We start from the raw sequence: 24,450 nt of genomic DNA, 5'->3' as shown, positions 1-24,450 counted from the left end.
TTTCTGTAACAGTAGTAGCAATTTTCTTTGTTCTTAGTTTTAATAATTTGAGTCTTCTTTTTGTTTTGTTACTCTGACTAAAAGATTGTCAATGTTACTGATCTGGTGAAGGAACACATTTGGGTTTCAATGATCTTTTTTATCAGTTGTTAGCATGGAACCTGACCACAGGGAGGAGTTTCATCACAGCTACCCCAGCGACTTCTCTGCATTCTCCAGATGCGCTGATCCTTGCTATAGACATTCTCTATGCCCCCAGTCCCACTCTCACCCCACCCCAGCCTTCACCTGTGAGCTCATGTAATTACTTATTCTCCTGTCTTTGCTGTGATAAAGCACCATGCCCACAGCAACTTTGAGAAGGAAGAATTTATGTGGGTTTTCAGTTCTTGAGGGCTAATAGTCTGTCATTGTAGCAGGCATAGCTGCAAGCAGAAGGCATAGTGGCTGTATCAGAAGCTGAGGGTTCCTACCTTGAACAGAAGCAAAAAGCAAAGTGGGGTGGGGGTGGGGTAAGAGGCTTTGGAACCTCAAAGCCTAACTCTAGTGACATATATCTACCAGCAAAGGCACAGTTCCCAAATAGCACTACCAACCAGGGACCAAGTGTTTAAATACATGAGTCTGTGAGACTATTTTAATGCAAGCTGCCATAGGGGATAGCAAGGAGCTTGTTCTTACGGCCTCCAGGATAATTTTTTTCTCAGAGTTCTGTTGCAGGTGCATCTATTTAAAACTCTGTTGTTTTGAGAGGGGTCTTCATATTCCTTTAGTAATCATTGTCCACTGGTTATTTTTAGGTCATTTGGAAGAGTCGTGACTGATAACTTAAAGAATATAATGAAATAGAATTGGTCAGCCTCTGCTTTTTGTCTGGGGCCTTTAATCCATTTCTATATAGTATAATTATTGAAAAGATAGTATTTACATCTATCACTTGCAACTAGTGTTTTCATTGTTGATATAGAGAAGTGGATTTTCAAAGGGTTTATCTATACCTTCATTCCTATTGATAATAGCTATTTTCTTAGGCTCTCATAGCGTACATGTAATAGGTAACTGTGGTAGTTTGAATGAAAATGGCTCCCATAGACTCCTGTGTTTGAATGCTTGTTCTGCATTGTTCTACCAAATGCTGTTCTATCAAACAGTTAGTAGAACTGTTTGAGAGGGATTAGGAGGTGTGGCCTTGGTGAAGGAGTTGCATCACTGGGAATGGATTTTGAGCTTTTAAAAAGCCCATGCCACTCCTAGTAAGCCTCTCTCTTTCTACTTTGTGGTTGATACTCAGCATGTTAGCTCTCAGCTCCTTCTCCAGCACTGTGCTTCCCTGCTTGCAGCCACATTACCTGACATTGTGGTCATGGACTCACCATCTAAAACTACAAGCAAGCTTTCTAATTAACACTTCCTTTTATGAGGCACTTTCATCACTGTGTTTTGTTGTGGCAGTAGAAATGTAAGACAGTAAACTGAACAGTTGTGTTTGAGAGGTACTTTTACATATGAATGACTCCCAGCTTTAGTCTCATCACTTAGGAGGCTGAAGCAGGGATACTGAGATGCCATGAGGTCTGTTCCCTGTGTACTGAGTTCCAGACTACTGCGCTGCAGAGTGAGACACTGTTTAATATGAAACAAGTAAGACAGAAAAAATAATATTCCAAATGCAAACAATGGTTTTAAGTAATTCCCTTTAAAAGGAAAAAAGTACACAGATTTTGTTGGGGAATAAATTATAAACAGCATGCAGTACTGTAAAGTTAGGAGATGTTATAAATACTGATTTATTTTCAGAGGAGGTATGTGAGGGCTGAAGACTGAGAACACGATTTTTAAAATTATGAAATTCCTAATAGTTTTGGAAATTAGCCAGTTTCCTCATCATTTTTCACTGCAACATTGGATGGCCTTAGAAGTCACCAGAGAATAAATGGAACACCAGTGGATTAGCAGATGAGATATTCTATGGTAACCTCAGCTAGGGAGCAGTCCAATTGAAGACCATTTCTTCAATCTCGCCCTGTGTCCCTTGAGAATACTGATTTCTTTGTCTCAGAAAAATGTACACAGTATATACATGGTTACTACATCTGTATTATTTACATACATAATACTGTGTGAGTACTAGTGGATTTGAGTTTAGGACCTCTGTGTAGCTGACGTCTGACTTAACCTATTCTGGTTCTATTATAACCTTCTGTTTGTCAAATTTAAACATTACTACCCATTCATATGCAGATATTAAGAAGTCAGATTGCTTTTAATTGAGTCCTCCTTTATAGAATAGATCAAATGGCTTCCAAATTTGATTCTGGATTCTTAGTTCAGAAACTCTTGGGTAGTTTTGTTTTTTTTTTTTTTTTTTGTTTTGTTTTATTTTTTTTTTTTTTTTTTTTTTTTTTTTTTTTTTTTTTTTTGAGGTAAATTCTGAAAGATCAGAGAGACAAAGGAGCAAGCCACAGCCATTTCTTACTTTGTTAACTCCTCAGCCCATAAAGGGCCAAGCACCTGTCTCCTCCCATCTATGTTCATCTCTCCATCCAGTCATATCACTTCCTGTCTGTCTGTACAAACCCTCAGACTTCTATGGTTAAATAGTGGCTAGCTCCACCCTCTGATCTTCAGGCAAGCTTTATTTGTTAGAGCACAAACAAAATATCAACACAGTCCTCCAAGTGAGTAGGCCACACTCTTACCTGCTGAGCCATCTCTTCAAGAACTAACAGACCATTGAAAGAGAATCCCTGTGGTGGTTTGAATTGGTATGGCCCCCATGGACCTAGAGTTTGAATGCTTGGCCCATAGGGAGTAGCATTTTTAGGTGACCTTGATGGAAGAGGTTGTTTGAGGAAGTGAGTCACTGTGGAGGCAGGCTTTGAGGGCTGGCCAGTGTAGCACCGTTTTCCCTTCTGCTGCCTGCAGATCAAGTTGTAGGACTTGCAGCTCCTCCTCCAGCACCATGTCTGCCTGCATGCTGCTATGGCCTGTCAAGATGAAAAGGCATACCAAGTGAATGCCAAGTGTGGATCTATCTTGCTTGGGTTCTGTGTTGGGTACACTGTAACTACTAATAAGGAACTAGGGATATCTCAGCAATAATTATCTGATGATGATAAAGAGTTCTTGATAATTTATATATGATTATGATTCTGTGATTTTTAAAATGTCTTTGTCTTTGGAGATGCAAATGAAAATACCGTTTAGATGAGATTATGTGTGGAATTGTCTTGAAGTTTCTATTACTGTGAAGAGATACCATGGTCACAGCAATATGAAGGAATTTATTATAGAGGAAAACACTTAATGGGGACTGGCTCACAGTTTCAGAGATTTAGTCCATTATCATCTCTTGGGTAATTTTTGCGCTCTGCTTTTAACTGTAAAACGGTCAGAATGTACCGTGTACATTCAGCTAATCTTGCTTAAACATATGGTTGTGTTTCACCTTCAGACCAGCAAATTCCAACCCAAGGTCTTCTTCCTTAGCAACCACAATCAAGCCTTCTTCTCTTTGTTTCCAATATCCGACTTTTGCTTGCTGATTCTTCATGTTGCGGTGGCTCCTCACTGTGTTCCTGTAACACTTATGACCATCTCTCCTTCCTCTGGATTAGACCTCACGCGGGCAATTATATTTTACACTGTCTTGCAACTCTTCTTTCTGGGGTGTGGAGGGGCATTTTACATGGAGGTCAGCAAAATGCACTGTCTTTTGTGTGGTTTTAAATAATTACTTAAAGTTTCACTGTTGTCTAGTTATTTTCAGAAAATAAACATATTCAGGATTTTTGTGTTATTTACTAACACTATTTTTTTTTGCTTTTCAATTTTAGCTTTAAAAAATTCTTTATAGCATGTTATTTTTTATAATAAAATTCTAAACTTTTGTCAGTGTACAAGTCCTAAGTAACATTGTGGTTTAGAGCTGGACATTAGCATCCGGGTGCTTGTCAATATAGCATGGTAAGTCAATCTGTGGCATTGTATTGACTGAGTATTAATAAGAGTATTCTATTGAGCCATGACTGGATTGTTTAGAATGTAAATGGAGCTGTTGATGGATCTGGTGACTGATGACTTAAATTCCAATTAATCAATTGTTCCATCAGTTTCTTAATTCAGATCAAATATCTCCTGAGTGCACATAGTTCTTCTAGTGGTGTTAGCAGAAATGAATGCTTTAGAACTAATTTTTATCAATCTCTTATAAATGTCAATATCTTTTTCACTTGTATCTAAGTGATAACGTTATAGTTTAAGTGTTTAGAACACAACACAGCACCTCAGCTGTCACTTGTTAGTGGGATGACAGTAGGCAAGTGGCACTGTTCTCATCTACATTATCTCTATAGAAAGATATATATTGCCACTGGTTTAAAAATTTCATGCAGCCATTAAGTCATATAAATATTTAAAAATCAACTTTAATGGCCAAAGATCTGATATTATAAATCCAAAGTCAACGTCTATTTTTCTTTCATAGGACATATACTCTAGCTTTTCCCTTTCATAGCTTTTGGATATGTGAGCTGTTGCAAGTTGCCGATGATGCCCCAGGATAGCTTGTTAGTGCTGTGACAGCTTCAGCTACCTCACAGGTCCCTCACTTTATCATCCCTTCATGTGGTTCTTAATGTGACACATACACTAGGTGATCTTAATTCGAGGTCATTAAACTGTCCTTTCCTGTCAACTCTCGTTAATTATACAAAATGAAATCAAGTATTCATAAGAAGTCTGTAATAGGATCTAAGCAGACCAGTTTAATAATTCAGTTTTACTGTGCTTTAACTAGTGTCGGTTATAGTGCTTTCTGTTATGTTGCTCTTGGTAAGATGGGAAGACAGACCATCCCAGCTGCACTCCAGATTTTGTTGTAGTGCTTCCTCTGTTGCCTCTGTTTCTTGAAGTTAGTAATTTTTGGTCTTCTTAGGTAATTTCCCTTTAAAATTTGAAAACAGTCTCTGCTTATTTAACAGGCACAAACCTTTTATCTTTAAAGGACTTAGAGTGCAGGCTTATTGTGTTTATAGTATTTGCTGTGTTGCTTTTGCTTTTGTGCTAGTATTGGAAGACATTTCAGAGCATCTCATCTGTTCCAATATAAATTTTGGAAAACAAGGTTTTAGCAGTGGACAGGCAGAAAATAGAATCTTGTCCATTGAAGTTTGATTTACTCTTTTATCAGAATGCATATACTCATATGTCTGATGGAAAAAAACCTCAGTTTTGAGTAAACATTTAACTTTAGAGTTACCTGCATATTTTTTTACTGCTCTTTAGCTTTTCTATTCAGCATGTGAAGAATGTTTTCCTTTTCATAATCCTTTTGACAGTGTACAACAGTTTGTTCAGTTCAATTGTGCATATCTTCCCGAGTGCAGATACTCAAGTGAAAATCCCTTAATGTAACTTCAGCTGATAATGCAAATAGAAAAAAATCTTCTTGCCATGCTCCAGAGTAGGGTCTGACCTCAGAGTCCCAGAGTCCTTGTCACAGTGATAGTGCTCATGCTTGGGTCATTAGAAGGACTAGAGGAAGCGTAGTGATATGTTGACGGAACTGGGCAGTTTAGATGCTGGGCTGCTGACAGCTTTGGCTGAGATGCTTTAGCTCAACAACAGCAAAATGAACATTATAGAGTAGGGGCTTGCTACAGATACCGTTCCTTTTCTGGCAGTCAAGGCGAAACATGGTAATTATATGTATGGACTTTCATCTCTTTTCATTTCAAATGATTGCATAGAAAGGGTTATTGGATGCAGCTATGTGAAGATACAGTCTTACCTACTTTTGTCTTTTCAGATTTGAGAAATAATAAAAGTTATGAACAATCAGTTATAAGTTCATGTAACATACATTCTTTTCAGACTTCAGGAAAATTATTCTTTAAGTTTTATAATATGGTTTCAAAGATATTTTTCTCATTGTGCAGATGAAGAAAAAAGAAAAACTGTAGCTATAACGTTACATGGCACAACAGTTAGGTGTTGTCAGATTAGTGTTTGGCTCTAGGTTGTCTAATTCTTACTTCTGCATTGTGCTACACTTAAGTTTTGTTTTGAGGGTCTATTGTGGTTGATCCTTCATTACAACTTGACAGAATTTCGATCACCTCAGATTGGTGAGGGATAATACTGAGTGCATCTGTGAGAGCATTTCCATCGAGGGCTGACAGTGGGGAAGACCTACGCTGAGTGACAGTGATATCTCACAGATCACTCCCCCCAAAGGGAAAAAGTAGAAAACATATCGAGCATTATCAGTTTTCTTTGACAAGCACTTGTCCTTGGTCATGACTGGTTGTCTTCTCCCATATGATTGACTGCCCTTTGGACATAAGACCAAGTGATCATAGATTAAATGTGATGAAAGCACGCGTCAACATACGTCTTTCTCCCTGTGTTTGTGACAGGCATTGTTTCACAACACGAGAGCAGGAACTAAAATAGGGGTACCCTTCTGCATTGTAGCTTCCTGAAAATACCCGTATCTTAGAGACTGGGTTCCTGGAGCACCTACAGCACATGATCTTGTGGAAACCAAGTGTCTCCTAACGCTACCAAGTGTAAACCAGAGTAGGGTTCTGGTTCTTGCTCAAGAGAACTCCCGTGCTAACCTTAAATGCTCACTTATATATCTCTTGAGAGTAATGGCTTCAGTGTTTTTCAAACCCTTTTCCCATTGAGAATCAACTGAGTCATTCCTTCCCTCCTGCCCCCCAGATCTACGGTAGGCCCCTGTAGACAGGAATCAAGCAACTCTCCAGGCACCTGCAGCTCCCACTCTCAGATTAACACAAAGGCCCTAACTCGGAGGATCTGGCCTGTGTCTCTTTTCCCTTAGACCCATGTTGCAGATGCCCTGTCGAAGTAGATTTGGGCTAGATCACTTGACTAACTTTTTGCTGCCAGCTCCTCATCATATTCAGGAGTTCTGTTTCAGGCTCACAATTCTATCACCCTAGTGAGGTTCAGCAGTTGAAGGAAATTAGTGAAGGTGCTGCTCTTCCAAGTGTCTTAGTCAGTGTCCTATTGCTATGAAGAGACACCATGACTGTAGCAACTCTTAGAAAGGACAGAATTTAATTGGAGCTCACTTACAGTTCAGAGGTTAGTCCATTGTTATCATGATGGGGAGCAGGGTGACACTCAAGCAGTCATGGTGCTGGAGAAGTAGCTTCAGAGTTCTACATCCAGACCCATAGACAGCAGGAAGAGAGAGAGAGAGCCACTGGGCCTGACTTGAGCATTTGAAACCCCAAAGCCCACCCCCAGTGACACACAACCTCCAACAAGACAATGCCTGCTCCAACGAGACCACACCTCTGGTGCATGAAGTCCTTCTGTCTATGTGTTGCTTTTATTGGTTAATGAATAAAGAAACTCCTTTGGCACAGTATTACAAATAATATAGTTTCTGTGTGATTATTTCGGAACTGAGCAGCTGAGAACAAATGAGCAGCCTCCAACAACATACCTCCTAATCCCTATGAAGTTGCATCATTCCCTAGTGACCAAACATTCAAATCTATGAGCCTGTAGGGGCCATTCTTATTCAAACGACTATACTAAATATTCTGTCGAGTCACTTGGAGAGCAAGTGTTCTGCAGGTCCAGAGAAGTGGCCCAGAGCATCTACTCAGAGGAAGAAACAGATACTGAGGACAAGATCTTTGTATCTTTACCTGACAACTAGAGAAGAGCCTGGCAAGGTTCATGCCTAACAGGCCTTGTTGGAAATACTGGAGAGCTTGGTGGCTAACTTTTTAAAGGTGGCAGCATGTTCAGAAACTTCTAAGGTAGTTCCTCGATCATACTCTTTCTGCGTGCTTGTACTTGGCTCCTAGGAGCCATGAAAAGGAACTGGGACATACTCTAAAGATTCTCCCAAAAGCCAATAGCCCGTCTTAGTGGCCCAGGGAACACTGAAAATGTAGGATGCTTGAGACTTTGTACAGTAATAGTGATGGCATTCTATGAAACTTAGAGTGCAGCAGCTCATTCTCCTCTCCCCATACTCAAGCTCCTTGTCTTGAAGCATTGAAGTAAAGGACACGCCACTCTCTTTGTAGGGACCTACCTCAAAACCGGTGAATCCTAAGGACAGAAGCCTGTACTTGGGTTTTATTGCAACTGCAACTGAGCAGGAAAGGTAGACATTATTGTCTGTATCCTCCATTGCTGCAGCACTGGGCATTGGCTAAATGGCTCCAGCCTCAGGGCAGAACAGAAGCTATCCTTGGTGCCTCTGGACCAAAGGCTGACATGTTTGTAGTGTAAGATGGGCTCAGAATACTAGTGAATGGTATTGGTGAAGTATAGACCAGGCCTTCAGCAGATGAGTTGGTAAGGGAGTAAACAGATGGGCCCTGAAAATTAACAGTGACTTTGATACCATGTTGAAAAGAGCACCCAGGAGGCAGAGGTGTCAGTAGTGTTCCTTTAGGAGCCAGGGAGGGGTGCTGATGGGGACAGGTAGATCCGTCTACATAGATGGACGGTCTTCTCAGCACTCTCAGTTGTTTACAAGGTGTGTGCCTTTCCATATAGGTGCATAATATGTATGGAGTATAACAAGTTTTGTGGGTTTTTTAACTTTCATTTTATAATTAAAGCTTATAAGTGACTTGAAAGAATTCTCTCTGATTTAAGTATGAATTTGATGATTCTTTGTTTTGCTTTTTGTGGTGTGGGGATTAAATCAAAGGCCTTTTACATACTGGACAAGTGCAATGCAAGTAATCTACATTCCCAGCCCTGAGTTTATGTTTCATGTACTTCCAAATTTTATTGTTTAAGAATTGCTTTATTACAAGCTTATTGTAATTTGTTCTTTAATTTTTGTAAAGCATGCATGATTTCCAAATGAACATTGTAAGGTATGATCAGGAAGGTTCTAGTTTCTGTTCCATTCCTTCCTGTTTCTTTCTTCCCTATATAGGTATATTTCACATAGCTGTGTTTGTACATGTGTGTAACGATGCCTTTATATAGATATACATACAGGTATGCTTGTACATAGAGCACAGAAACACATGTATGATATATAGCAAATATCTATGGATGTACAAGACTGCATTGAATACATCCAAAAGATATGTGCTCACAGAAAGAGGCACAAGAAGATGCAGGTATGCATACTTGTAGTTATATAACAGCACATGGAGATATGAGCAGAAAACTAATATGCACTACCCTCTTTGTTCTCTCCCTTCTTTTACCCCCTCCCCACTTCATGTCAGTGTTTATCAACTTCCTTTTCAAGCAAACAGTTACTACTGCAAGACTACCCCGGTTTAAAAATGTTGATTGCACATCCATTACCTTCTTCTGTTCTTAAACATAATGTTTCAATTTTTACCCCCTGAACTGGGTGTCCTATAGTCCAAACATTCCTCAAACTCTCTTTATAGCTGAGAACATCCTTGAATTTCTCTTGACTCTACCTTCCAAGTGCTGACATTGCAAGTGTGTGCCCTCATGCCTCAAACAAGTCTCTCTCTCTCTCTCTCTCTCTGCATGTGTGTACATATTTTTTCCACTTAACAATGTGGCTCTTTTCATAATGTTGAGCTCTTTGCTCTTGTTCTCTTTTAATTGCTGCCTCAGCTGTTTTAGTCCGCTAGTTCTCTAGTCCCTGTGCCAATCTATCGTTATTGTAAACACTGTTGCAGCAAATGATCTGTGTGTATCGTTTAGTGCATTTGTGTTTGCTTTTATCTCTAGATCAATTCTGAGAAAAGGGATGGTGAATATGGTCTGGGGGTAATTAGATTCTTGTGATTCAAATTTTTCCCCTTCTGAAATTTGATGGGTTTCTTATTACGTATTAGTACTTACCTGGGTATTAGCATTTTAGTTGTGCTTATATTACCGAATGTTATGTTGGTCAATTAACATTTTATTACCAAGGTAATGTCAGACTCAGATATTTTTGTGTGTATCTTATTATGTTGTCATCATCAAAACTTAGATTAAAAGTAAATGATCAGGATAGCTTTCTAAAACAAAATAGTTGATATTAAACCTTAACAGGCACAGGCAGGGTTGTAGCTCAATGGTAGGGAACTTGTCTAGCATGCTCAAGCATGGGTTTGAGCCATAGCACCATGCAGAACACAGACAGATACTGTCACTACCACCTCCAACAAAAGCAAGGGCACCAAACAGGACATAAGTAATTAAAAATTAGATTGATGGCTGTCTTTTTACAGATTTGTTCTTTGAACCAAATGATATTATCTGAAATGAGGGCTTTTAAAGTTGTTTCTTCTTTGGGCTATTTAGATGAATCATTTTCTTGTTCCTATTGTATTGACATCTGCTTGAAAACATAACTCAGTAGAACTCTTCTCCAGTGCAGTTCCAGATGGTGACATGTTCTTCTCTACCTCCAAGGTTCATGCTTTATCCGCACGGACCAGCTAGATGGTGAGACCGACTGGAAGCTGAAGGTGGCGGTGAGCTGCACACAACGGCTACCAGCCCTAGGGGTGAGCACCACTGGGCACTGTTCTCTCTCTCTCTCTCTCTCTCTCTCTCTCTCTCTCTCTCTCTCTCTCTGTCTCTCTCTCGGTCTGTGTCTCTATCTTTCTTGCTCTCTTTCTTTTGAAGTGATTTCTAGGTGGTAAGGGAAGTTTCTGTGTTATTTTCTTTTTCCTCAAGGTCATTAAAGATGATGTGATTTCCAGGTTGATAGACTGTTTCAGATGGTTTTCCACGTCCTGTTGATTTGATACTTAGACTATCTGTGTTTTTATTTATTGTAAGCTTCTTAATTAGATAATCTGTGTTTGACCTTGAAGTGTCAGGCAGGTGAGTCTGTTTCTAAGAACTGCTACCCACTGAATAGCAGGGTAAGGTCTTGCAGGAGAAGAGAACAGGCCTTGACTTAGCTTTGACTTTGTGCCAGGTCTTTTGCCTGCATCTTTTCCTTCTGAGGACAGGAGAACTGATCTTGAGGAAGTGAGTGCTGCTGTCTTTTATGCTGAGGGAAGTGGGAGATCCTTTCAGATCATTGTGACACAAAGTCTAGTTGGTCTTAATAATAAAAACTCAGAGTCAGCTATCAAGGGGTGAAAGCTGAAGGATCAGAGAAGCAGAGTGACCAGTGCTCAGATCAAAGGGGTGAGCGGTCCTGTCCTCAGACTGCTACTTCAGACTGCACTGGGCTCTTGTCTCCTCCCACCTTACATTCCTCCCCCTGCCCAGCCATATCATTTCCTTTCTCTACCTGCCTAGTCCTGAGATTAAAGGCATTGATCCCAAGTGCTAGGATCACCTTTGTATGAGCTTTGTTTCTCTTTTAGATTGGATCAATTTCATGTAGCCCAGGATGGCTTTAAACTAACAGAGGTCTGTCAGCCTCTGTCTCCCCAGTCCTGGGATTAAAGGTGTGTGACAACACTGCCTGGCTTCTAGTGGTTTGGCTTTGCACTCTGATCTTCAGGCAAGCTTTATTTGTTAAAATAAAATATCACTACGGACCACAGCTTAGTGGGTCCTCTCCTCACACACATACTCAGGGAAGCTGCAAGAAGAGCTTAGAACAAAGTATAAATCTTTGTAGATTTAATGATTTCTAAAGCAGCTCTCCTAGATGTCTGAATCTCTCCTGCTAGTATACCTGTTCTTCTTTCCCTCCCTCCTGTAATAATGAGGATACCTGCAGTTTTCCTAGTCTAGTTTGCCTAGAGGCTTGATATGTGAGGGAGCAAAGTAAAGAAACTGTTGACGTGAGTGCTCTTTGATACGGTTAAGATTTTTATTGTAGATAAGAGAGAGGACAGCCAGAGATGTCTGGAAGAGTCCAGAGCAGAGAAAGAAGTAGGTTGTCCATGGCTAGCGGATGGGGCATGGCCAGGGCTAGAGAAGTGGGAAAGGAGAGAATAGTGGCGATAGTAGATGGCGAGATAGCAAGAGAGTGTAAGTGGGAATAAGAGAGAAGACTGAGACTAGCTAGGCTGGAAGAGGGACGAGTAGCTGGGGAAGGAAACCTGCCAGGGTAAGGAGGAGGTGAAAAGGGAGAGGCTGCTAGCTTGGAATTTGATGCCAGAGGTACTTGTGATACTGGGGGAGCCTGGGCTTCAATATGCAGCCCAGGTAGCCATGTGTCCTTTCTGCCTCAGGTAAGGGAAATGACTCTTTTTTTGCAGACAGTAAGTGTTTCACAAGTTTCTGAAGAATACTGACTTCTATAGTCCAGCTCGCTTATGAGCAGTAGGATAACCTGAGGCCTAACAGTAACAAAAAGGAATTCCATTTTTTCAGAGGCATTTCTATATCTTTGAAGATAATCTTGTGTTTTTTCTCTTTTATTAATATATAAATACATAATGTTTGCTTTTATACTGACTTTGTTTTTGTGCCTACCACAAAATGGGATAAATCCCACTTTCTCCCATTGGGTATCTTTTTCATGTATTGTAGCATTTGACTTTCGTATATTTGCTGAGAGAGAGAGAGAGAGAGAGGAGAAAGGGTATGTGTACATATATAGTCATTGTCTGTGATTTTTTTTTTCCCTTCAGGGTCTCTTATGTATATTCTTGGTTCAAAATCTTGCAACTCATCTTAGTCTTATCAGGACCCTGTTTACGTATTTCTAGAGTGGGTTCCTTTGTGCTGTAATGCTGGTTTAATTACACTGCTAGGGCAAACTCCTTCTAGGATCTACCAAACTCTTTGGTTGCACCCCCCCCCCCCCCTCAAAACTTGATGTCTTCTGAGCTCTCAGTCTGGAGGTTCACACAGTGCCTGGCCAGATGTGCTTAGTGATACTGTAGGCATCCAACTCCAGTGGAGATCTTTGCAGACTCCTCTTTGCCTTTCCACCACCTTCCCAGCAACTGCAAATACCCTCATTGTTACAGTTTTCCTGAGCTTGGTCTCCAGGTCAGAGCCTTCCTCCCCTGCTTGGCATCTTCTCTTGTCCTGTGAATCGGTGCTCCCTAACAAAGAGCACAGAGTGTATGTCTGTCTTCTTGGGTCATTGTGTCCCTGTCTGAATATGGCTGCTTCCTGATTTAATCCCTCTTTATAGTTGTTTTTGCCAAGAAAGTGGGTCTCAGTGAATCAACACCGTGTAGAGAAGTTCATTAATTTTGGATGAGAAGTAGGTGGGCCAAACAAGATGTATGTTACTGCTGACTATATCTGAATTAAGGCTTGATTTGTCAGAGTGGAACCCCCGCAAAATTGGCCTTGTCCTGGTCAGGTAGCCTCTTTGTCAGGGCTTTGTCTTTGTCCTCACTTCTGCATCAAATGCTGCGCAGACTTCTTTCTTAGGGCCCATTCCTTCAGAAAAAGAGATCAGGGTAAATTTGTCCCGACTTTAATATTAATATGTCCATTGAAAATGCCCCAAGTGATAAAATGGAAGAAGCTCCTTCACAGTTTACCCTCAGCACTGGCTGCCATTGACATACCACATACATCCTCCTGGACAGCCGCATTTAGGACAGATGCCATATATACTGTTTGCCAAAAGGACGTTTAAGAGTGTGTCCTGGCTCATTTTTTAATGTAAGTTTCCACAAGCATTTCTGCAGTTTCATAGTCTGTTTTTGAGCTCGAGTTCACTGTGTGGCCTAGGCTGGCCTTAAACTTGAGACTCTCACCCTTGCTCCCCAAGCTCTAGGATTATGGACATATACCACCATGCCCAATACATTTTATGTTTACATAGATTTTCATAAGAAAATTTAGTTAGGCCTGTAATGCCAGCCATTTGGAGACTGAGGAAACAGCATTGCAAATTCAGGTACCACCTCAGCTACAGAGTGAGCATGAAGCCAGCTAGAATACTTAATGTGAAACCTGTCTCAGAATAAAGAGTAAAAGAGGCCTGGGGATATGGCTCAGTGTTAGACTACTTCAAGTTCCTACCTAGCACCCTAGGTGCCTGGTCTCTATCAGTTCCCAGTACTCCCAATGAAAATGTTTGTTCATATGTATAGTTTGTTGTATGGCCTACCAGTATTTTCAAGTATATTTTTAAGTGAATACTGCTCTTAATTTTAAACTTAGACTATTTGCACTATTATAGTTTACATGATTTCATACTAAACAGGTTATCTGTCTAGTGTGTATACAAAAAAAAAAACATAGCTCTCACCTCAAAGGTAATAAGAGATAATTATTATTTTTTTTTCTGGAGCAGAAATTAAGTGACTATGGCCTAGAAACTCAGATTCAGACTACCTAAATTCTATGTTCTAACAGTTTCATAAGTTTTTAGAAACTTTTCCATTATTGTGTGTGTGTGTGTGTGTGTGTGTGTGTGTGTGTGTGGCGTGTGTGTGTGTGTGTGTGTGTGTGTGTGTGTGTGTGTGTGTGCTGGGCTTGTGTGTGCTACAGTGCACAGATGGAGCCCAGAGGACAGTCTATGGAAGTAGTTCTCTCCTTCCACCATGCAGGTTCTAGGGACCATACTGAGGTCATTAAGAAAGCCCTTTTCCCACTCAGGCACCTTACTGACCCTTATGAAGGCGTTCCTTTTTCTTTGTTTCTTTTCTTTTCTTATTCTTATTTTTATTTTTTGGTCATAGTTAGCATTTGATCTGGTGTAAACTCATGGTCAACTTGTACATTTCCAAATGCCCTAATTTACCTGTGATCATAAGATGTTAAGAGGTCAGGGTTAGGCAGGCAGTGAATGGGTACAAGGGAGGTTAAAGTTAATTCAAGATAACCTGAAACAGTACTTGAGAAACTCCATACTCATCATCCATGTTCTAATCAGTCTGTCTTATCAGCATTAATTTCAGGAGAATTTCTGAATGAGAAATCAAAATCTAATAACAAAACCCTGTTAGCCACCTGCACCGGTACTATTCCATGAACAAATTATCTCTTTTCCAACCTTAAAATTACCCTCAATCGGTTATACAATCTCCGGTCCTCTTTCACAAGCAGGCGTGCCTGTTCTTTAGACCTTGGCTACAAATGAGATATTTTGATCTCTGTTTTTACTGCTGTCTTCATAATGTCTGTTGCTGTATAAATGTGTTAGGTTTTGTTTGGGTCAACACTAGCATGTTTTCCCAAACATTGACTGGTTTCCTTTTGGGCCCTAATGCTGCTTTCCTGACAGCTCTGATTTGTCATTTTAATCATTCAAGTGCCTGTCAGTAGGTGGAGTCAAAGGGGTCATTAGCATTGAAAGTGCTGCTGTTGCTGAAATATTCTGAGGAAGAAGCCCATTGCACAGCTGGGTGCTATAGAGTATAGGCCAAAAAGCTCCTTCCCACTGCCCACTTTAGCCAGGGCAGTCCCTTCCTTTCCTGTTTTTCTCAGGCCTTTTCCATGCTTGCCCTCCTTTTCAGTGTTTTACATTTTTATTTTATTTCTTATGTTGCAAAATAAAGTTGTACTATTATCTTAAATGTAGGACAACTGTCTTCTTATTTTCTTTCATACTTTGTTAAAATGAATAAATTTGGACAAGTAAAATGGCTAGCAAGGGTCTTTGTCATCAACTTTGCTGACCTGAGGTCAATCTCCTTTAGTCCACATGGTGGAAAGCGAGAATTGACTCCCTCCTACAAGTTCTCTGACCTCTACACTTGTTCTGTGGCCTGTGTATCCTGGCATATACACAATAAAGATGTGTAAAAATGAAAACATAAAAGCAAATAAAATTTCCTTGGGAAGTTACTTAAAATCCTGTGTTGAGGTGAGAGTTACTCCTTGGTTACACATGATCCCTTGTGTTACTGGTTTGCCAGTATGTCTGGAGTAAACTAAAAAGGATGTTTTGAAACTATTTGAAGTGGGTGATGTCTCCACTTTCTTTTTCCCCCTTGAACAGCCTTCAAAAATGGCACCGGCAGTAGGCAGCCGGTCAGCATCCACACTACTTGATAACTGTGTGATAGATTTGGCTTTAAGAGTAACAGAAAAGGCAGTGCAGAATAAGGCCTTGTCAGAAAGAATTTGAAAGAAAACTGAAACTTAACTGAACAAGAATATGCTGTTTGTGATTCAACCCCAGCAGTCTGGGAAGAACAGTTGGGCAGTTGAGGAGGGTGGGGTGGTGCTGGAGGACAACAGAGGAGAGCAAGAGAGGAGGGGCATTGTCAGACTGAGGGCTCACAACCTGCACCCCAAGTCAGGTGCAGCCACTTGTCCTTTATAAATCAATTGGAAGAGCCAGGTTAAAAATGGAAAACAGAAAAGGGAGATTTATTCAATGTAGCCACATTGGGCAGAAGAATGGGGTACCCAGGAAACCCCTCAAGTCCATGTTTGAGCTCTGAAGTGAGATCAAAGTTTAGAGGACCAAGGACACATACATCTAAGCAGTTCTGGTGAAGGTATGGTCCAGCCAACCACTGTTGATCACTGACCGGGTTTTGGTGGGTCCCAGCCTATAAGGTGGTCTGACAAGATGATAAAACCATTCGAAGAGACAAGCACCCCGTCTGGCTGAGACCCTTTCCTTCTCCCAGCATGAGATACTGGGGAAAATCCCCATTTCTTTGGTGTCTGTTGTTTCTAGATACTTGGACACAAGTATCTTTTTAGAATGGCTTCTTTTCCACCAGGCCCTGCAGGGAGTGAAGGAGGGTAGAGGTGGAAATGGAGCTAGAGAAATGTAGAGGAGAATACAGGTGTGTGGGTGTGGAGTTGAAGGTAGGTTGAACTGCAGGATGGATGTGGAGGTGGAGGAGACAGACGTGGAGGAGAATGGAGATGGGCAGTGGAGGAGGGTGGGGCACAGTGGGTACTTGAAGGTCATGGGAATGTTGTGTACCTTGATTGTGATGCTGAAAATAGGTGTATATGTATATCAAATTTAATTTTGTATTTTAATTATGTGTAGAATATAATATAAATTATGTGCTATTAAATAATAAAAAATTTAGTATACTATTTTCTGTCTATAACTTTGAATGACTTCTATTCTGTCACCATAGGAAGTCATGCTTTATTCAATATCTGGAAGATCTTTTCATTTTTATTAATAGAAAATATGTATGTTAATTTTATTTAAAGTATTGTGGTATATATTTTATATAATGCAGTATTTAAAGAGGTATGTATTTCACATAGTGCTACTTTCAAATTTTATGTCTGATATGGTATGATAGGAAGTATGAGTAACTATTGTGAAATAATTGTATAATTAATTAAGACATTTTGATATTTTATTTGGTGGTTAACTAACAAGAATATTTCTTAGATGAGAACTGACCTTCCGATCCACAGATTGTCATAAAAGCTGGACTCACTATTCTTCATAGAAAAGAAAGCTCTGATTTTACTATAGCCAGGCCGTTCAGTTTGTCATCATTTTATAGCTTACAATGCCATAGCTATTACTTGTTTTAACTCCTGTGTCTGTGAGTGATGGGTTTAGAGATACTTTGTGTCACACCACCAGTAATGTCCTCCCAGCTCCTGACAGTGTGGTGCAGGGTAGGTGAACCTGCTTGTGCTAGAGCCCCACCTCCCCAATGTGGTCGAAGAGTGGACACTGGGGAGGGTGTTCCCGTGACCAAGGCTCCCCTGCTGCTCTCTGGTCCCAGATGTGGTTTCCACTTGCTGCTACCGAGTTGGCAGAGCACTTTCCAGACACTGTAGACATTTGGGAAATATGCTTCTGGCTTTTGTGATCAAGCAAATTTATTAACAACCATGAGGCCCCAGCAATTTTCAATAAATCATGACTTGCTGATTTATTTCAAAAGATCCATATAGCAGTAAACAATACCATTTACATTTAATTAGTTTTATTGAACAAGAGACAATTTTATTTGTAATGAAACACATGTTATGATTAAGGATGTATTTTAATGACCTTTAAGTAATGCGAACAAATGTTGCCCTTGACCTAATAGCGGAGGCTTTCCTACATTATTGAAAACTTCAGAATGATTTTTAAATTATCATGAAACGCTTCGAATGACACTCTCATTATTGTGCCATTATTCAGTCATTTGATGTCTAATATACTAAATGAAACGCATGCTTGTAAATGTTCATGTGTGCCTGGAAATGAGGGTTGTCGCCAGCTTGTTCATTATGTCCCTGTATCAAAAGGTGCTGTGTGCTGTGGAAGTTTCATGTCTTGAAAATTTCTACTATCATGTTTGCTCAATCATAAGATTTATGTTCATTTTTATTTTTTTTTATTCCAGGACCTTTTTTCTATCAGTGCCTATGTTTATGCTCAGAAGCCACAACTGGATATTCATAGTTTTGAAGGAACATTTACCAGGGTAAGTTAAAGATTTTCAATATTTGTATAGGCTAATGGCAGTGCACCTTTGTTTAGAGAGAATAATTCAGTTAGCATAGCTTAACACAGAAGCTCTAAGCATGAAACAAAAGCTGTAAAATGTGTAAGTTCTTAGAGGTATGTCCTTTGCGCCATCTCCTACTGGAGCACATGCGGTGCAGGCTCCCTTGTTTTCAGCACATGTCCAGTCTGTGAGATCCGGTTCCCACAGGATAAGAGTCAGAAAAATAGTACAGTGTAGCTAATTCAGTCTTGACTTCAGTTAATAGTTGGTGACCAATGTGCCCAGCACTTCTAGCTTCTTATTTCCCTGGAGGAAAAATACGTGTTTACATGAACGTACATCCTTTACTTCTGTGATGCTTGTTATTATGGAGACTTGCTAAAGCTTGAAGCCCCATTTCTCTCATGACTGTTGGAAATAGAACAACTGAATACTTGTTTTAACAGCTTATAAAGGTTAACATATTTCTTAATAAGGGTCTTTATTATAAGACTTTTTAATATAGGAACATGGACATGTTTGTTACTCATCATACACGATTTAGCTCGTGATCATTATCACTTGCAAAACTATTTGCAGATGCTAAGTGATTGACAGTTAATATACAAGTTGTGGGGATGCTAGTTCAGGACACCTGTGAGGCAGTCAGAGCCCACGGGGGAGATAGAGATCATTTTGTAGCTGCTTATTTACATGTATGCTGTATAACTACATGCCAGGATGTAATGGAAGCATGTGCACATGATGCTCTGTGGTATTTCTGTGCAAAAATTTTAACATATAAACAGGTGTCTCTCAATATAAAAATCCAACCTTTATTATGAATATTTTTTTTCAAGATAGGGTTTCTCTGTAGCTTTGGAGTCTGTCCTGGAACTCTTTCTGTAGAGCAGACTGGTCTTGAACTCACAGAGATCCAATGTCTTTGCCTCTCGAGGGCTGGGATTAAAGGCATGTGCCACCACAGCCCAGCTACAAATCTTAAATGTTATTGGCATTCTGCTTTTTCTTCACTTTTTAAATGTTGGCAATATTTGTTAGACAGATCTTTGCAGACCTCAAGGTTAAAGAGTCAGAGTAGGCTGTCCAGAGCCTGGAGGGCACATGTGTCATTGTGGGTGGGGCTGTTAGACTGGAAACCAGTCAGTCATGCTGGAGGAAGCTGCACAGGGGAAAGTGGCAGCGTTGGGGAGCTGAAGAGAGGCTGCGTTAGACTTCCTGTCACCTCAGGATGGCTATGGCCACCCAACTCTATGTTGGACAGACCTCCAACAGCACCTGCCAACAGTGAGAGCAGGTTGAGTCCACTCCTTTTTATTCATGGATAAACTTGGGTTTGATAATTTCTCATATTTCTCTTTTCGAAAATGGAGTAAAATCCAAAATAGCAGAGTCCGTGCCAGGCTAGTTTCTGTGTTGGGAGAAGAAAAAGGTTACCCTTGGACATTGATGTTAGATAGATTTTTGCTCTCTGAAGAGTAGGTAGGATCACATGTCCTCTGTATGGATTTGGTTAGGATAGCCCTCCAATCCCCAATGGACATTTGGAATATATCACTCATGACTGTTTGAGAAACTTGTGAGGCAAAAGTGAGCTTCTTAAAGGTTTGTGTATCAAGGAAGCATAGTGAGGAAGGGAGACAACACTGGAGCACACAGGAGAGTCAGCCCACACCAGTACCACACTGTGATTGGGCTCATAGATGATGAGTTAAGGAGATGCCTTGTGTAAACTGAGAGCAGATCCCAGTTCCCATCATGAGAATAGAATCCCCTCTGTGTATCTGGTTCAAGAAAACAATACTTTGTTATGAACAGAAAGTACCTATATACTGTATATAAAAGAATAAATGGGAAGATGGGAGAAGCAAAACTTTCCATTTAATAGAAATCCTCCAAAAAGAAACAAAGAAAAATTTCAAGGCAGAGGAACACTTGAACAGCTCTTGCTTTTGTCACTCAGTGGCTTGTTTGTCTATTCTGTGCTAGGAGCTGCTTGAGGAAAACCCAGCAAGGGTCCTCAGACTTTCTTGGCAGTTATAGTACAACATACCTGGTTATGTCAAAAAGGATCTCTTATACTAAATGTATTCAATAGGGTACAATTCAGGCCTGGTATATAATTTGTAGATGAAGTCCTATATATATATATATATTTATAACTGCAGTATAGATTTAGAAATAAATAAAAATTAAACTACCCCGATAGCTTCAGGCATTTGGAACCTAAATTTAGAGACTTCTTAATAACTTGTGTACAAATGTAAATGATCTATATGCCAATTCCATGGAAAGAGTAGTCAGACTGTACACAGTTGGATCCCAATATATGGTGTCTCTAAGAAAACACATTAAAGCCACTTATATTTCAAAAGTAAGAAGGTAGGAAAGTATGCCTTAGGGTGCCGCTAAGTAAAACTCAAGTGTTTATAGCAGTATCACAAGAAGCTGGGTTCAGGGGATAATGAGGAAAGGGTTAATTTATTGTCAGGACATAAAACCATAAACATTTATGTCCCTAATAACAGCTTTGAAATTCATGAAGCCAACTCTTAGGACTGAAAGAGAAACAGATTCTTAATGGTAGTTGGAAATTTCAATGCCCTCTTATGAATTAATTGAACAGGTATAAAAAATATGTAGGAACATAATAGCTTTGAAGATTATCTTTAAAGTTGATTGAACTGACAGCTATACAAGATATCATTCAGCAGTAGAATGTAAAATATACTTACAGGTCTGTGGGACATTTATCAAAGTAGGTCAAACAAATCTTAGTATATCTGAAAAAAATTTAAATTAGGAAGAAATATTTCTTGAAGTTTCTAAAACTTTAATAATAATAATATATCTTAAATAACTTATAAATAAAAGAATTGATTAAAAGAGAAATTAAAAATTGTTCCAGTATTGGAAGACAACATTTATGATCATGAACTGTCTCAAGAGTTTTTCACTGTGACCCAAACTCTAGAATTGTTTTGAAAAGTTGATACATGTGGGTGAGTGAAAATAAGAGTTTGCATATCAGAAATAAGCACAAACATGTCAAAGCTATATGAGTTATGAGAAAATATATGTAGCTTACATTGTGGCTATATGGCTAACCTCCATTAGGAAAGTACTCTTAGAAATTGATCCAGAAAAGAACGATATTCTTATGCATGTTACATAACGGGTGAAACTTAAGGACATTATTTTAAGTAAACTAACTTATCCTGAAAGAACAAATATTCTATGATTATGCTTGTAAGAGGTGAGTAATCAGATTCTTAGAAAGTGGATGGTAGGTACTGGGGCCTTTGGGGTAACAGATGATATTTAATAGGGACAGAATTTCAGTTTTATAAAATAAGATGGTTAGTGGGGATAACCGTGCAGCATGATAAATGGGTTTAAAGCTGTGCAGGTAAACTTGGTTAGGTCAGCAGATTTTTTAAATACATTTTTTATTGATATTTATTGAGCTACATTTTTCTCTGCTCCTCTTCCTGTCTCTCCCCTCCCCCCTTCAACCCTCCCCCAAGGTCCCCATGCTCCCAATTTACTCAGAAGATCTTGTCTTTTTCTACTTTCTACTTCCCATGTAGATTAGATCTATGTAAGTCTCTCTTAGTGTCCTCTGTTGTCTAAGTTCTCTGGGATTGTGGTTTGTAGGCTGGCTTTCTTTGCTTTATGTTTAAAAAAACACTTATGAGTGAGTACATTCACAGAAAGTTGAATAAAGCTAGAGATGCCCACTGACTGCTGCAGAGACTGAAGATGTGTTCATTAGGAGCAGGTGGTGGCATGTGTCCTTACACATTTCATTTGTATGGGCTCACCAAAATATGCAGAGCATGGGAAAGTTAGGTGTTACTTTGTGGAACTTTCTAGATTATTTATTTCTAATTATTTCTTAAAGATTCTTCATCTACATAGCCTCAGAATATAGTGTCAGCTTTATGTGCCATGGTGCATATTCATAGTTCTAAGCTGGGGTTCCTGTTTCCCAGATACTGTTTGAATTTAATGACAATGTCTTGTTTATACTGTCCTCCTTCATTGCTCTCTGTTGAGCATTTTCTGTATCCTCTTCAAGGCTCCTTTACTTAAAAGAAAAGGTAAAATGTATGAGTTTCTGTAGTTTTCATGTACTTCTATAGCCTGCTACAATTCAAAAGCTAGACCAGGGAAGATACAGTATGTTGGCAACACATAATTTCCTTGGTAGTCCATATTGCATGTGTTTCTGTTTATATATTTATATATATATACACACATTCTCAACTTGGCACAAGCTAAAGTCATCTGAGAAAAGGGAACCGCAATTGAGAAAATGCCCCCATCTGTTTGGCCTAGGGCATTTTCTTGATTGATAATTGAGGTGGAAGGGCCCAGGCATTTGTGTGCAGTGCAGGTGATACTGGGTTGTCTTAAAGTGGGGGGAGGGGGAGAAGGGTGGGAGGAGGGGGAGGGAAATGGGAGGCTGGGAGGAGGCGGATACTTTTTTTTTCCTTTTCTCAATAAAAAAAAAAAAACAGACTAAGCCACATAAATTCTTCCCCAAGTTACTTTTGGTACTGTGATTTTGTTGCAGCAATAGAAATTCTAAGAAGGTGTCCCTGAGTTCCTATGCTGGAGACTCGGTCCTCAGCATAGCTATACTGGTACATGGGACCTTTAAGAGGTGCTTAGGTCACTATGTTTTGTGATACATGATTGGTGCTAATTGCAGAAACAGTATAATTGTCATAGGAGTGTGTTCTTGATCAAAGGTTCAGCTTCCCTCATTCCTCCCCATCATACACATTATAACCTTGCCACTCGAAACTTCTTGGCATAATACATGCAGCCTGAAGGGCCTTACACCTGGTTTCATACTTTTTTGCCTCCATGAACCACAGATATACTTGTATTGTTTATATGTTCCTAGTCTGTGAGAATCTGTTAGATCTGAGCAGCATTTCCCCCTCTGATGTGATTTATAGTACCTAACTTGTCAGGTTTCTGGGTCTGATGAATGCCACCTCTTCCTTGGTTGTGCTTTTCAGAATTTTCAGAAAGACTAATCAGAAAGCACATAGGTTCTTCAAAATGTATGTTCTTTGCACTGTGGATGCATAAAGGTGGGTTTTGTGAGAAACTCTGCAAACCCACACACATATAACATGTACACACACATACTCACAAACATACACACACATATATACATGTACACACAAACACACCTATCCATGTAGACACACAGGTACACACACATACATGCACACACTCTTATACATGCAGTGATGTGGGAGTGTCTATCAATCTGTTGATTTCATTGGTTAAGCAATAAAGAAACTGCTTGGCCCTCATAGGTTAAAACAAAGGTGGGAGGAGTAAACAGAACAGAATGCTGGGAGGAAGAGGAAGTGAGCTCAGACTCGACAGCTCTCCTCTCGGGAGCAGACGCCTCAGATGCCATGCTCCCCTCTCTCTGAGGCACACGTGATGAAGCTCCAACCCAGGGTGGACATAGGCTAGAATCTCCCTGGTAAGCCACCTCATGGGCTACAGCTGATTATTAGAAATGGGCTAGTCCAGGTACGAGAGTTAGCCTAGAAGAGGCTAGATAGAAATGGGCCAACCAGTGCTTAAATGAATACAGTTTGTGTGTTGCTATTTTGGGCATAAGCTAGCAGGCGGCCGGGGTGCTGGGGACGCAGCCCCGCCGCTCCTATTACTACAATGCAGACACACACACACACACACACACACACACACACACACACAGACATATATGCTTAGGCCAGTGAGAAGGGGAATAAGAAAATGGGTGCAGGCCCAGGTCTAGAAGAGGTCTGTGTGTACCTGCTCTGTTGTTATTCAGTGTGAGGTTGATGGAGGAGGAAGCTTTTTATATGAGGGCCATTCCCATCTCTCATAACACAACAGAAGTCCTGTTTGTCTTAGTTTTACATTGTGTATACATTTCTGCTCCTTTAGAGAGTAATACTACCAGAACCATCTAAAATGTTAACATCTAAGCCTTGTCTGTGATTTATTAAAACAAAGAAATATTTTGGGAGATGAGAGAGCTCTATGGGCAATACTGCATATCCAGAGTTTCATTTCAGAGGGACTGGAAAGGGACTATCCTATATTATACAGAGGTGAACATGCTGCCCGCTGTGGATGCTCGTTATGGAGGTAGATTCCAAGGGAGCCCCCAAAC

At 40.0% G+C, this 24,450-nt stretch overlaps 1 protein-coding gene across 2 annotated transcripts in view; it reads left to right on the top strand.

The window, feature by feature from the left end:
• The window catches only part of Atp9b (ATPase phospholipid transporting 9B (putative)), a 204,261-nt gene that overhangs the window by 60,033 nt on the left and 119,778 nt on the right, over nucleotides 1–24,450 (top strand). For both annotated transcript variants that reach the window (XM_005356314.3, XM_005356312.3), the window contains exons 8-9: nucleotides 10,405–10,499; nucleotides 18,150–18,230. In XM_005356314.3, the coding sequence (XP_005356371.1) occupies nucleotides 10,405–10,499; nucleotides 18,150–18,230 (176 nt within the window). The remainder of the gene's footprint in view (nucleotides 1–10,404; nucleotides 10,500–18,149; nucleotides 18,231–24,450) is intronic.

Source organism: Microtus ochrogaster, chromosome 18 (genome assembly GCF_000317375.1).
Source record: "Microtus ochrogaster isolate Prairie Vole_2 chromosome 18, MicOch1.0, whole genome shotgun sequence".
NCBI classification, from domain to species: domain Eukaryota; kingdom Metazoa; phylum Chordata; class Mammalia; order Rodentia; family Cricetidae; genus Microtus; species Microtus ochrogaster.
Note: the sequence above shows the minus strand (reverse complement) of the source record. Positions and strands in the feature narration are given on the sequence as shown.